The sequence below is a fragment of the Sitophilus oryzae genome, unplaced genomic scaffold (assembly GCF_002938485.1).
Source record: "Sitophilus oryzae breed Bouriz unplaced genomic scaffold, Soryzae_2.0 scaffold_1297_pilon_pilon, whole genome shotgun sequence".
Classification (NCBI taxonomy): Eukaryota; Metazoa; Arthropoda; class Insecta; order Coleoptera; family Curculionidae; genus Sitophilus; species Sitophilus oryzae.
The window spans coordinates 5,686,141-5,699,687 of NW_022145945.1; the positions used below are offsets into that span (position 1 = coordinate 5,686,141).

A 13,547-nucleotide genomic window follows, 5' to 3' on the forward strand; every position below is an offset into this window, starting at 1 on the left:
TTGGTCGCGACTGGACATCATCAACTTTAGGCGTTTCTTATGTCAAAACTAACTGCTACAGTGACACGAGTCGTACACGATCAAGTTGGCCTTGGTCCAATCTATCCACATACCATTTCCTCTCGTATGTCGAGTCGCGTGTCGTCTCGTGTGTCGTGTCACGGCCTTCAATTTTTACTTCCAGCCCGCGTAAAGAAGTTTCACTTCAGTAATACTTGGAATAATACGATGTACAGGGTGGCGCCTCTCATACGCCGCGGAAGCTCCAAGGAGAACGGAAGTTTATATCGACATGAAATTTTGACAACATATCTAGGTTAACTGAAAGCATTTTATAAAAATATATAGAATTATACAGGATGTCCCCAAAAAAAGTTACACATCAAAGTTGTGTTTTTTCTAATGGAACACCCTACATATTAATTGATTTTCGGATTCTAGGAAAAAAATAAACGTGAGTTTTATTAAAGAAGCATATACCTAAAATCTAAGGATTTTGACATTTCACATTTTGTAAAAATGAAGAGTAAATTTTAAATTTAGATAATAGCTACCTAAATGTTAGTTGATCCTATATAGCCTGATATTTAATTACAGTAACCATTGTATGTTAAACCAAATTGAAATTTGACCCGAAAAGTTATACAGGGTGAGACAAAATTAATATGGAACATTGGTCAGTTTTAAAAGCAAGTTACTCCTTTATTTTAAATGGAACACCCAGTCTATTTTTCCGGTGTTCAATAGAGAATTTATATATCTTCATAATATTATTAAGGTTGCCTACCCCTCAGACAAATATTTTCCTAGATATTTTAATTTTTATGATTTTGCGTTAGTAGATCTTTATTATTTGAAAAATCTAAGTGGCTGTGTGATATACCTTTTGTTAATTTAATAAAAATTAAAGATTGTAGAGTGAAATACTCAACGGCAATAAAAAGATCCACGTTCAAAACATTTTAATTATTAAAAAATTAAAACTAGATATAAACCTATAATTACGTGACAAAAATTAACTAGATGAAATCAAATGCTCAAAATGCTTCCTTTCCTGTTAACTGCATAAAATGATTGTCTTTTCAAAATGATCTTTTCTTTTTAAAAGGCATATGTGGAGTTCTACCTCGAAAAGCAGCTACAATAACATTTCTCATGTTGTCGACAATAGTTGGTCGAGTTTTGTAAACATTGTCTTTAATATATCCCCATAAAAAACCCAGACTAGATAAAATCAGGAGCATTTAAGTATTCTATTAAATGGTGAATGCACACTGCATTCACCAACAATAGAATCATATCAGTTCTCTCTGATGTAGGATAAGTTTGCATTTTCGGCAAATTTCTGAGATTTTTTTTTGTTTTAACTGACACAAAATCATAATTAGTTGTTAAAGTTGGACTAATTAGACAGATATATGTTGAAGTAACGTCAGACATATACAGCCACCTAGATTTTATCAAATAATAAAGATCTACTCAGATCAAATCATGTAAATGAAAATATCTACAATAGTTAATTTAACTACATATTAGGCTATACTGGGTAAATTCCAATTTAGGTAGCTTTTATTGTAATTTAAAAATTGTTCTTTATTTCTAGAAAATGTTAAATATGTAATAACCCTTACATTTTAGTCATATTTTTATATATAGTTTCATCCAGAATCCGAAAATCAATTAATATTAGGGTGTTCCATTACAAAAACACAACTTTGATATATAACTTTTTTTGGGGACACCCTGTAGAACTCTCTATATTTTTAAAAAGTACTCTGAATTAACATACGTTCACTAGCTACATATGCTCACAAATTTTCATCTCAATACAAACTGTCGTTCTCCTTGGAGTCTCCGCGGCGTATGAGAGGCGCCACCCTGTATATACAGGGTGGCGCACCTCATTCGCCTCGGTTGATTATACGAAAACAGAAAGATGTAGAAACAAAATATTTTATGGGTATATGTGGGGAGGTAATGTGCACAATTTAAAATTATTTTTAAATGTACAGGGTGTTTCAGAACTAAGATCCATACCAAAGTTATATTTTTTCTTATGGAACACCCGGTATTTTATTTCATTTTTGGATTCTTCGGCCCAAAAATGGTATTTATTATAAGGGTTAAATATGTTTAAGATATTTAAATTTGCATGCTACAATAGAATAGATTATTAACACCCTGTACATTACTTTTCAGAATTAGTTCTTGTGCTGATTTTAAAGGTAGAGAAATAAACTTTACAGAAAAATGATATTCCTTCCTTAAATGTATACAGGGGTATCAAAAATTGCTGGTCTATTTTAAATATTTATTTTACATAAAAACTTCGTTATTTCAAATACAACACTATGTATTTTTTTAAATAAATGGAAACAGATTTAAATGCTCTTTAAAACTATATTAGGGTTTCCTATACCTATCTGGCTCAGATTTTGAATAAAAAGCGATTTTTCAATAAAATTGTAATCAAGATGGCTAGTGTGGTCATGGCAAGTTTCTAGTGACAGTTAGTAGCTATTTTCAAAATCGAAATTAGTTTATGGACTTATTTAAATTTATACCAGTTGACTTTTATTTAATTTACCTACAATAGTTTAATAAATAATATTTATTAAATATGTGTATATTATTCTATCAAGAAAAACGAAGAAGTAGTTCTTTGAATTATTTTAATATGACTTGTAGATATATGCATTTTCAATAAAATAGCCAATTACGGCAAATTCATTTTATTCACTTCCAACGACAGGTTTCTGCCACAAGAAGTTTTTCAAAGAAGCGCTTATCAGGAAGATTCCTATTTGGATATCTTTGAGCATAAGCCCTTGAGGCCAAGAAGCAATTTTCCTCACAAAATAATATCACTAGTAACATATCTATTCGTTCCGCCAGCAGATACTGCTTTATTTTTCTTGATAAAATAATGAATACTTACTTATTAAACTATTATAGGTAAATTTAAGTAAACTGTTATAAATTATAAATAATAATGTCCATAAACTAATGTCGACTTTGAAAATAGTTACTAACTGTCACTAGAAAATTGCCATGGCGACACCAGCCATCTTGATTGCAATTTTATTTAAAAATCGCTTTTTATTCAAAATCTCAGCTAGATAGGTATAGGAAACCCTAATATAGTTTGAAAGAGCATTTGAATCTGCTTCGATTTATTTAAAAAAATACAGGGTGTTGCGTTTGAAATAACGAAGTTTTTATATAAAATATATCCTTAAAATAGATCAGCAACTTTTGATAGCCCTGTATAAATTTAAGGAACCAATACCATTTTTCAGTAAAGTTTATTTCTCTACCTTTAAACTCAGCATAAGAATTAATTTTGAAAAGTAATGTACAGGGTGTTAATAGTCGATTCTATTGTGCCATGCAAATTTAAATATCTTTAAATATCTCAAAAACTAAAGATTTTAAACATATTTAACCATTATAATAAATGCCTTTTTTTGGGCCCAAGAATCCAAAAATGAAATAAAATACCGGGTGTTCCATAAGAAAAAATATAACTTTGGTATGGATCTAAGTTATGAAACACCCTGTATATTTTAAAATAATTTTAAATTGTGCATACTGTCTCCCCACATATACCCATAAAATATTTTGTTTCTACATCTTTCCGTTTTCGTATAATCAACCGAGGCGAATGAGGTGCGCCACCCTGTATAGTTTAAAATTTAGGGGTATCATTTTGTTGTCAGCAGTATAGGAAATACAATCCTAGAACATATAAGTATATATGATCTAGGAATACAATTAATCAATTCTTGTAGCTGTCAAGTTGAGGTAAGACGGTAAACATACGATTATTTATTTTCTAAGAGTGTGCCACATTGCTACCGGTTTTCTTAAAGCTATGAGCATTTGGTTCCAGTGGCTCAAGGGTCTGCCCGTCGCTTGACCACCTACTATCACGTGACCGAGTGGGATGGCCTTGGAATTATCTTCTGAGGAAACCTCAGCCACCGTCAGTCGCATTTGGATTGTCTGAACATCAAAATAATAATGTCAAGTGAAGTATAAATTGTATATCACCATCTTTTAAAATGTAAAATACGCCTTTTTGTATTTCTGTTAATATATACAAATACTAAAGACTGGCAAAGGTTAGTCTTGGGTCGAGATTTCCGTATGTAAGAAGAGTACAATGCGTTTATAATGTACTGAACAAAGAGAGAACAGTAAACACGTTGCCAAAGGCACGAAATAAATCGAGAAACTGCGCACATTGCTAAGAAACGTGGAAGGGGATATAACAGATTTGTCACAGTCCACCGGTCGACCCAATCAGTACCTCTGTCAATACCAGGCCCTGCGCACTCTCCGCGAAAGCAACCACGAAATTAGTACGACTTCAAGACACCGTGCGCTAGTGTCGCCTGGTGGGGGAAAGCGACAGCCAATAAGAATTTTTCTGTTTTATGATTGGTACCTGCTCAAAAGACGGGCGACCGGCTGAATTTTAAAATTTTTCAGTCTATCCCCGGCGTTCTTTGGGTTTCTTCGTGGTTCGATCTAAATTTTTGTAATTGTTACGAAGTGTTATTGTGTTGACTTTTTAAAAATGGTGTTATATTGCTGTGTGTTGGGCTGTAAATCCACTAGCAAATCGTCGATTTTGCATAGTATGCCAATGGATAAAGAGGTAAGTGTACTTATGTTTTTGACCCGTTTAAAAATTCGTATATGTAGTATTTTTTTAGGGTTATACAAGTCCAGGAGATCTTGCATTTGAAGTAATTTAAAAAAATAAAGTAAAACATAAAAGCCTTAAATAAAATTAAACAAGTCCCTTTATAAAGTTTAATGTTTTTATTGCTTTTGTTGATAAATATTGTTTATATTATAATGTAAAATGTCTGTATAATGTGTATGTCTATAACGTAAGGTACTAATCTATATAACGAATTATTTTTTATTCAAATGTTGAATGGATAATATTATAGTATTATTTGATGATTGTTAATAAAATTGTTGTGTTTCATATTGATTTTTGTATTATTATAGTCCCGTTATCAGTCTTATTAGATATATAATATACATATCGCTTTTTTCTAAACGTGAAAGAATTAATACTGTTTCTTTTTTTAGTTTTCTGTAAAATAAAAGTTAAATTTTACTGAAAACTAAAAAATGCAATTCAATTTTAAATTCCCAGTACCTGGCGGGAAAAATGAAGTTTTAGTACGTCTTCAAGTCACCGAGCGCTGTAAAACGCGTTCTCGATAAATGACGAGAGTTGCCAATCTAAATGTTTGTGGTCTGTACCTAAAGTTCTAGGGAAAGGTGTACATCATGCGTTCAGCTTCACGATTTAGGTAATTACGTCTCGCGATACCTTATTTGTTTATATATTAACGAGTCGGTGTAATTTTCCCCAGAGCTTGAAAATGTTTAAGTGCAAGTTAGAAACACTTGCATTTTTGGTAAAAATAAGTGAAATTGAGTTGGTATTCGACAGTGGTCGCGCTATTAGAACTCTGCATTCAAAATGAATCGATATCTCAAAATCTATTAAAAATAACAAATAACTGATTGTATTTCTTTCAAAAACTTTCTTAACATTTCTGCTCTTTTTGAATGAAAAAAACAACCTTATCGAATTTTTCTTATTACATATTGTAAAAGATCCGATCTTCAAAAAAAAGTTTCAATATCTAAAGTGGTTCTTGCGCGTTATGTGTTAAAAAGTTGGGTTTTTAAATTATCGCGATTACTGACGTTTTATCGTTATAAAAAATGGACACCTTAACGATATCCTTATAATTCCATTTCAGATGCTCTGAAACATATCTAATGATTTTATCCAGTTATCTTTTCGAAAAAAAAAATCGTTTAAAAATAAGCGGTTTGCGATCGTGATTTTACTTTACCTCATAGGGAAAGGCGTACCGGCAACGCCGCAACAGCACACGTTCGCATTTCTCTCAGTCCGACTTAATAAGATCCCTATGCGATTTACTTCCACACATGTAAGTTCCGACCCAAAAGTAACAGCTGCCAGCACGGTATACCTATAGTTCATATCAAATAAACTTTTAGTCACGTTACTAAGCTTGACCGGCACGGCCTTGCCATTTTTACTTATTTTCTTTTAATCTAAATATTTTATGAAACAAAAATAAATTAATTATAAATATATCAACAGTTATTATTGACACCAACAAAACTCTCCTCCTTAACAGCACTTAAAGGACATAAAGGGCCATTACTATCACTTTCCCGTTGAAAATATTCTAATAAGGTAGCGATGAGTTTTTTGCAACGGCTATTAAGCTATCTCGTACACTTCGCACTAAAAGAGGTTGTAAAAAGAACAATGTTCTACTGCAAGACCTGCTAGTAAAAATGTTTAATCTTAAAGTATCACAACACAATATATTTAAACCAAAAACTCATAATACGAAACTAAAGTGTCAAAACGAATGAAAATGTCAGGAAATAAATAAATAAATGTGGCAACTTGACATTTTTTACAGCAAAGCTACCACCTAAATCTTCAGCAGAAAATATAAATTCTAGTCGAATATGTCCATGGTTGGCAACAATGAATTTAAAAATCGCGCCCTCTATTACGCAACTAAAAGTTTATTTGGTATCGCTGATAGAACAAGAGACGTGACAGCTTTGTACTGAGAACTCAGAAATTATTTAAAGTCTATAAAACAACTGATTATTCTATACGCACTGTAGGTACTTACATTAAGTGCATGAACAGGCACACTAAACATCATGGCCTCGTTAAATATAGGACAGTGCTCTCCCTTTTTAGTTGAAGTCTTTTTCTTGTTGATTTTCTTATTTTGTACCATTAAATAAACCTGTAATACAGATACGGGTTTAGCTTAAACTGTTTTATGTGAATTGGTCTAAGAGACTGTTTACCTTAACAAATACTTCTCCGGAAGACCCAGGTTGAAATTTCAAATTTCTGGCCTTGACAACTACGACTGTAAGTCTCTCCGCTGTGGGTAGATAGCTTAGGGAAAACATTATTTCACCAAACTCTGTGCCTCTCTGACAAACAAAAACGAAAAAATATTTTGACATTTATTTATTAAAATGCTTTACTTAAGCTCAGTTTTCATGCAACCGCGAGAATTTTGGACGTTTCCACTGAAAAAAATTGGATGCATGAAAACTAAACTTAATATTTAGATTCAACAACAAAAAATCAATAAACATTAGAAATGTGCTATTTTAAATGGTTGTCCAAATATTATTTGAGAATATGTTTTGCTCACCTCTAATTGATTGAATTTTGATTTCATTGAAATCCAAAGTGTGAAAAGTTTACACATGAAAAACGGTCAGTGATACTACTGACCGAAACCTACTGTAAGTTGAATTAAGTAAAGAGTTAGTAAAAACATATTTTGAATTTCGTTGAAAGTACACTTTTAAATAAATTCAGAGTGAGTCTTAAATTAGTGCAAATATTTTGAAGGCTGGTAGAACTCGATAAACATATTTTCTTTTACCGTTTTTCAAATAAGTCCAAAATAACCGAGTTTAAAATTTTTTAAACAAATTGATTTATTTTTAAAAAAAATTGAAAGCCACCGGATTTTTTCTGTATTTGCATCCCTAGTGTCGTAACCATAGAGTAGGGCCAACATTTCAAAGGATGGCACTGGATAAAGCCATTAGAAACAGAAACGCTCATGGAAGAAAGGCAATCTCTATGTTAAATGGCGTCTTGTGGGATAGTAGACAGTTTTCGATGTTGTATTCGTTTTGACGCTTAACATAGGCGTATACTTTAACTTAGCCGCTATTTGTCAGATTCCTTAAAAGTGTTTTTGGAATCGTTCGACGCGACCAGCTTGCTGTTAGCGTTAAGTTAAACGTCATCGTCGCTGGACGTACGACGTACCTAGCCCTAACCTAATTGTTCCTTTGTTTATAAAATATTTTGTCCTTAACTTTTGATTTGATTTGTCCCAAGTAAGCTTAATTTAGTGTTTAGTATAATACAAATATAAGTGAGAAGCAATCAATTAATGGGTTTGATGTCAATGTCATAATCAAATGTGAAATGAAATGAACCAGTTTCGGAGAGAAAAAGATAGAGACAAATTTACCATTTCAACGCATGCGTAACGGTATCGTTTTCCTTATGTCTATCGTCCGTAAGATAGCCGCGGGTGACGTTAGGGATATACGTTGAATGGGACATTTCGTATGTCATTCTTGCCAATTAGCGGCTACCGGTGGTTCTTTTTAAGCGTTTCGAAAACTGTCTAGAGTAACATCTCTAAATCCAATAAACGTCAAATATACAGCACAATGGTTAAAAGCATCGTTATAGGTATAGATAATAATGCTATGGTAGCGAGGTATGGCAGTTAAAAGGCTGTGTGCACCCTGGAAGCTACAGAAATGGATTTCTGGAGATGGGCCGCAAGTAAATCCAGAAGAGAAAGATGTACGAACAACAGAATTCGAGAAATTATGGGGGTCAATCGAACAACTAATAACATAAGAACGAAACAATTAATATGGTATGGCCACGCACAAAGAATGTCAGAGGAGAGGCTTCCAAAAAAATCCTGAACTGGAAACCAGCAGGGCGATGAGAAAGGGGTAGACCACGCAAGAACTGGAGAAAAAGAATAAAAGCATCGGAAGTCGTCGAAGAACGTTTTAAAACCGATTAATATGTATACCATAGAGCAAAGCCGTAACTATGGTAATATCAGAGATTAAGAAATAATACCGTGGGCGCAAATTTGAAGTGAACAGACAGTTCTAAAAAAAATTCTAAAATATACATGAAATTTTAAAAGAAAATGCACGATTTTCAACATCTTTTTTCGTAAAAAAAACTCATAGTAGTGTTAGGGTAAACAAATATTTGCACTTATTTAAGACCCACCCTGTACAAAACCTCTATATAAATTTTACAATGTGTATTACCTGTCCAGTGTCAGTTAATGTTACCCAGGTCGTTACCGGCTGTCTTAAAGATACATCAGTCAGTCGAAGTTCTCCCTCGCCAATAAGGGTGTGCGATTGGTAATCTGTGGCGTACAGTTGAAAACACAAGGCTCTCTAAAAATTAGTTATAATATTGAGTTATAATACTGTATAGCATAACAATTTAGAAGCATATCCAAAGGGTTCACAAGTCAATCACCAATTGAGTTGAGATAATAGAAAAAAAATAATCTGGAATCAATATTAAAGGAAGAAACTTTTTTAAATTCTGTTTTTTGGTGATTGACTTACACTGATTGACTTTTGAACCCCTCACTTAATACTATATTTTTAAAACACTTAAGCTTCCGCGGCTGACAACGAAAATTGAAAAATATAACGGCACTTTTTGTTTTGGACCTGCATATCAACATTACGCTGTACTATTATGTGTTTGTTGTTGAAATAATATAAAATATCTAATTATAACCTGTAAATTTTAATATTTTAACATGATTTTAACTACTTTTCACAATAACTAACTTTTTGTTATCAAGATGACATTTTAGACGGCAACTGACATATATGTCAGAATATTTGAATCTTAAATATGTATGTAATATAATTTAAATTACTATAATGCAACTTTATACTTAGAAAACATTTATACATTCACAAAATACAACAAAGTCTAATAATATAGTTTGAAAACAATGAATATTGAATTAAAATTAAAAAAGTTAAGCGCGACCCCTTGTGTCAAAATTAGATGATTAAATTTAGACAATTTTTACACCATTTGATGACCGGTGGCGCCTCTAGTGTTTGTTCGGGCGGTTGATCTTTTACTCCCGCTTATGGCCATTAAAGAAAAAGTTCTAAAGGGGGATGTTTTGTGTAACCAGCGCGAGAAGTCTGGTTTTTCTCGTTTTCTTTGTCAATCAATGTGTGCGTTCAGGGAACACAGCGGCTGACCTACCGCTGAGTATTTTGCTCAGCGGCTGACTGTTTTTGCGTGAAAAAAGAGACCGTTTAGGGAAACCGCTTAAGGCGGGTTCTCACTTGTCAGTTTCGCTGACGCAGTCTGACTGATTCAGTGATACTGAACAAACAATGAACGTCAGAACACATTTTCATGTTAAATGATCAGTATATTCGTACTTTCAGTTAAAGTGAAAACCAGTTCTACTTTTTTTCATTTTGACTGATCATTATCGAATAATGAATAGAAACTGAAGCGTGAGAACTACATTTTCGTGATTTGTGCAGTTTACAAGTTAAGTTAATTAATTCTTTTAATATAGTTTCACTAGCACCCCGTTTATTTCTTCGCAATATCCAGGACCTGACCACCAACGACGTTTTTTTTTTCTTTTCTGATTCACCAGAATATTCTGTAATTCATTTGCTAATTGTAAACAAACTTCGCGAACACCTGGTTTCAATTTTGTTTTAACCATTTTCATGTCTATACGAAATCACCACATTAGAATGTTTGGACCAACTGAATACTGAATGTAGCAAAACATGAAACGTGTGAATACAATCGTTGTTTTTTATTTGTCATTGATAATGAATCAGTCAGACTGCGTCAGCGAAACTGACAAGTGAGAACCCGCCTTTACTCAGCCACTCAGCCGCTGACCGTCCCCGAACGCGCCCAATGTCATTTATGTGACAGAAATGAAGCAAATATTGGAAGTTCGAGTGAAATTCTCATTTAATTTCTAAAATTTGTAGCAATATTTTGAATTCATATCCAAAAGCAATGGAGGTAGGTAGTAGAAGTAAATAAATTTCATTAACTAAATAGAATGACTTTTTAGGACCATTTAAACTTATCATGCAGCCATTGTTTCTTAAAGTCAGGAACATTTAAAGAAAACATGAGAAATAAGACAACCAGTAATCGTGAATGTTTTGTAAGCTATAAATATATAAATATTGATTAGATTTGTTTATTTATTATTGATCTATTTTAATATTGGACCTGCAAATCTTCACTTGAGCTGTCTAACGAGTTTAACAGTTCATTAATAAAGTACTTTTCAATATAAAACTCCATTGAAAAGAAGAAGCAAATATAAAAGCAGAAAATAGATACATTAAAAACGCATAAAAGATAAATTTTATAATAAAGTTATTGAAATTTAGAAAACGTCAACATTTGACATTTTCAGTATTTTACCAAACCGTTCCGTATCAAACCGATAATTTTCAGGAACCGCTCTTTACCGTAGTTTACCGGTCTGGTTCGCCTGGTTTTGCAACGGAATACAGCCTAATTATATTCACTGAAAAAAAGTTAAAAGAAGTGCGTCTCATGAACTAAAAAATTATGCGAATATTTTTACACGTCTCCTGAATAAAACGCATTGTCCTATTCACGGTTAATAATAGACAATGCCAAGGCTATTAAAGCTTTATCCTTCTTTGTTATGCCCTTGACCTCGACTCACCTGCATTTGCTCCCTTGGATTCAGCGAGAATAGAAACCTCTCTTTGTAACTAGGGCTGCTGGTGCTTCTGTACACTTTAGTTTGAATGGTCGCTTCTTTGTCGGGAAGCAAGGACACTCGGACGTACGTGTCCATGAACCCGTCTACTATTGCCACGCCGCTCAAGTTTTTCGCTTCTAACACGTTGACGATAAAATCCCAACTTTCGCTGTAGAGAATAAAAGGTATAGATAATAATTTAAAAAATATACTTTGCAGTGAAATTGTTAGAGGTAAATGAGGGCAAGTAAATTCGGAATACTGTTAGTAATTGGGAATACTCACTTATTGAAGCTATATAGGGCGCTATCTGGTTAAATATGATATAAACTAGTAGTTCAGCTTGTATTTAGTGGACAGTTAACAGAATTTGTAGTTATTTAAATTTATAGTACAACGCAAAAATATGTGAACAATAATTAATTGTGACGCGACTAAACATTTTTTAGTGGAAATTAAATCGGCGATCATTTCTCTGATTTCTTTATTTAAATTAACTTTGATTGGGTCGTCAGGAAAGTATTGGTTTATATTTTAAATTGTTAAATGTATTTTTTCGATAAGTTGATATATACAGGGTGGTCCGAACTGTATTCCGGAGAAACGGTAGCATATTCTCCAGATAAAAACAAGTAAAAAAGTTCGTATAAATGTATGTCCTAAAAAGCTAAGTTTCGGAGATCCAGGGTGTATTTTCATCTTTTCTAAATAATTTCCAAAGTAACGTCAATATTTGGATGAAAAATGGTGTTTGGGAGTTTTTTGACATGAGAAATTTGATTTTGATGTCAATATAACTACTACTTGTAGAGGGCGCCACCTACATATTTTTTAACTTGTTTGAAGAGTAATAACTTTTCGTCCATACCTGTATAAAACTACTGGGTGAAAAAATATATATTTACGACATTTTTTACGAAAAAAATTTCTTGGTAAAAATCGCTACGAGTAATGGTTCTCGAGATATTTGGAATCGAAATTGTTAATACCTGTCGTCATTGACATAAATTAAACATTTTGACTAAATAGTTATTAAAGAAATCATAAATTTGAAATGTTTTTGTGTCAAAAGTTCAACAGAAACTTTATTATCATCATTTTCAAAAAGAAAAATTTATGATAAATTTAAAAAAATAAAAAGTTCCCATATTTACTATTTCAGTCAAATAACTATCTACTCAACATGTTGATTTTTTGTCAATAATGACATGTATTGAGTACTATTTCCATTCTAAATATCTCGAGAACGGTTGCTCGTAGCCATTTTTACTGAGAGATATTTTTTACGTAAAAAATCACGGAAATGTATATTTTTTTACCCAGTAGTTTTATACAGGTACAGACGAAAAGTTATTGTTCTTATTAACAATTAAAACATATGTGGCGCCCCCTACAAATAGAAGTCATATTGACATCAAAATCAAATTTCTGATGTCAAAAAACTCCCAGACCCCAATGACCCCAATTTTCATCTAAATATTGATGTTACTTCAGAAATTATTTGGAAAAAAATCGAAATAAAAATGAAATCTACACCCTGTATCTCCAGACCATGTATCTTCTATACCATGTATCTCCAAAACTAAGCATTTTAGGACATACATTTATACGAACGTTTTTACTTACTTACCTGCAGAATATGCTGCCAAAGTTTCCAAAATACAGTTCAGACCACCCTGTATATTGTTATATTTTATTTTAGTTATAGTAGTTATAGTACTGCAGTTATTTTAACGTTAAATATTGTTGTCTCCAAATTCCAACACTGTGATAGATATATTATAAGAATTGTATTAGTTTTCAATAGAGACAGCAATGGGCACTCTGACGAAAAGGTTGAGATTTATTTTATTCAATTAGACTTGGTTATTTTTATAACGGTTTCATAGTGGCTATCAATTATAATTCGGTTATCCTTTTTCCTTTTTTGTCCATCCTTTATATCCACAGGGATAACGAAGATCGAAACAGAAACCAAGCTTTAATCTGGGTAAGTTTTTTAATAATTTTATAAACAAATTACTTGAAAATTTGCAACCAGCGAAACTTATTTTACTTATAAAGGTCCTTCGATTTAAAAGAGTTGAAATAGACATTACATATATATTTTTT

The 13,547-nt window shown here is 32.3% G+C and overlaps 1 protein-coding gene across 1 annotated transcript in view; it reads right to left on the reverse strand.

The window, feature by feature from the left end:
• Window positions 1-3,710: 3,710 nt before the first annotated feature.
• Window positions 3,711-13,547, reverse strand: part of LOC115874444 (synaptotagmin-12) — a 53,468-nt gene continuing 43,631 nt past the window's right edge. The window contains exons 6-10 of the mRNA XM_030889605.1: window positions 11,397-11,604; window positions 8,938-9,072; window positions 6,904-7,035; window positions 6,720-6,839; window positions 3,711-4,005 (exon numbers count right to left, since the gene is read on the reverse strand). Of these exons, the coding sequence (XP_030745465.1) occupies window positions 3,829-4,005; window positions 6,720-6,839; window positions 6,904-7,035; window positions 8,938-9,072; window positions 11,397-11,604 (772 nt within the window). The 3' untranslated portion in view covers window positions 3,711-3,828. The remainder of the gene's footprint in view (window positions 4,006-6,719; window positions 6,840-6,903; window positions 7,036-8,937; window positions 9,073-11,396; window positions 11,605-13,547) is intronic.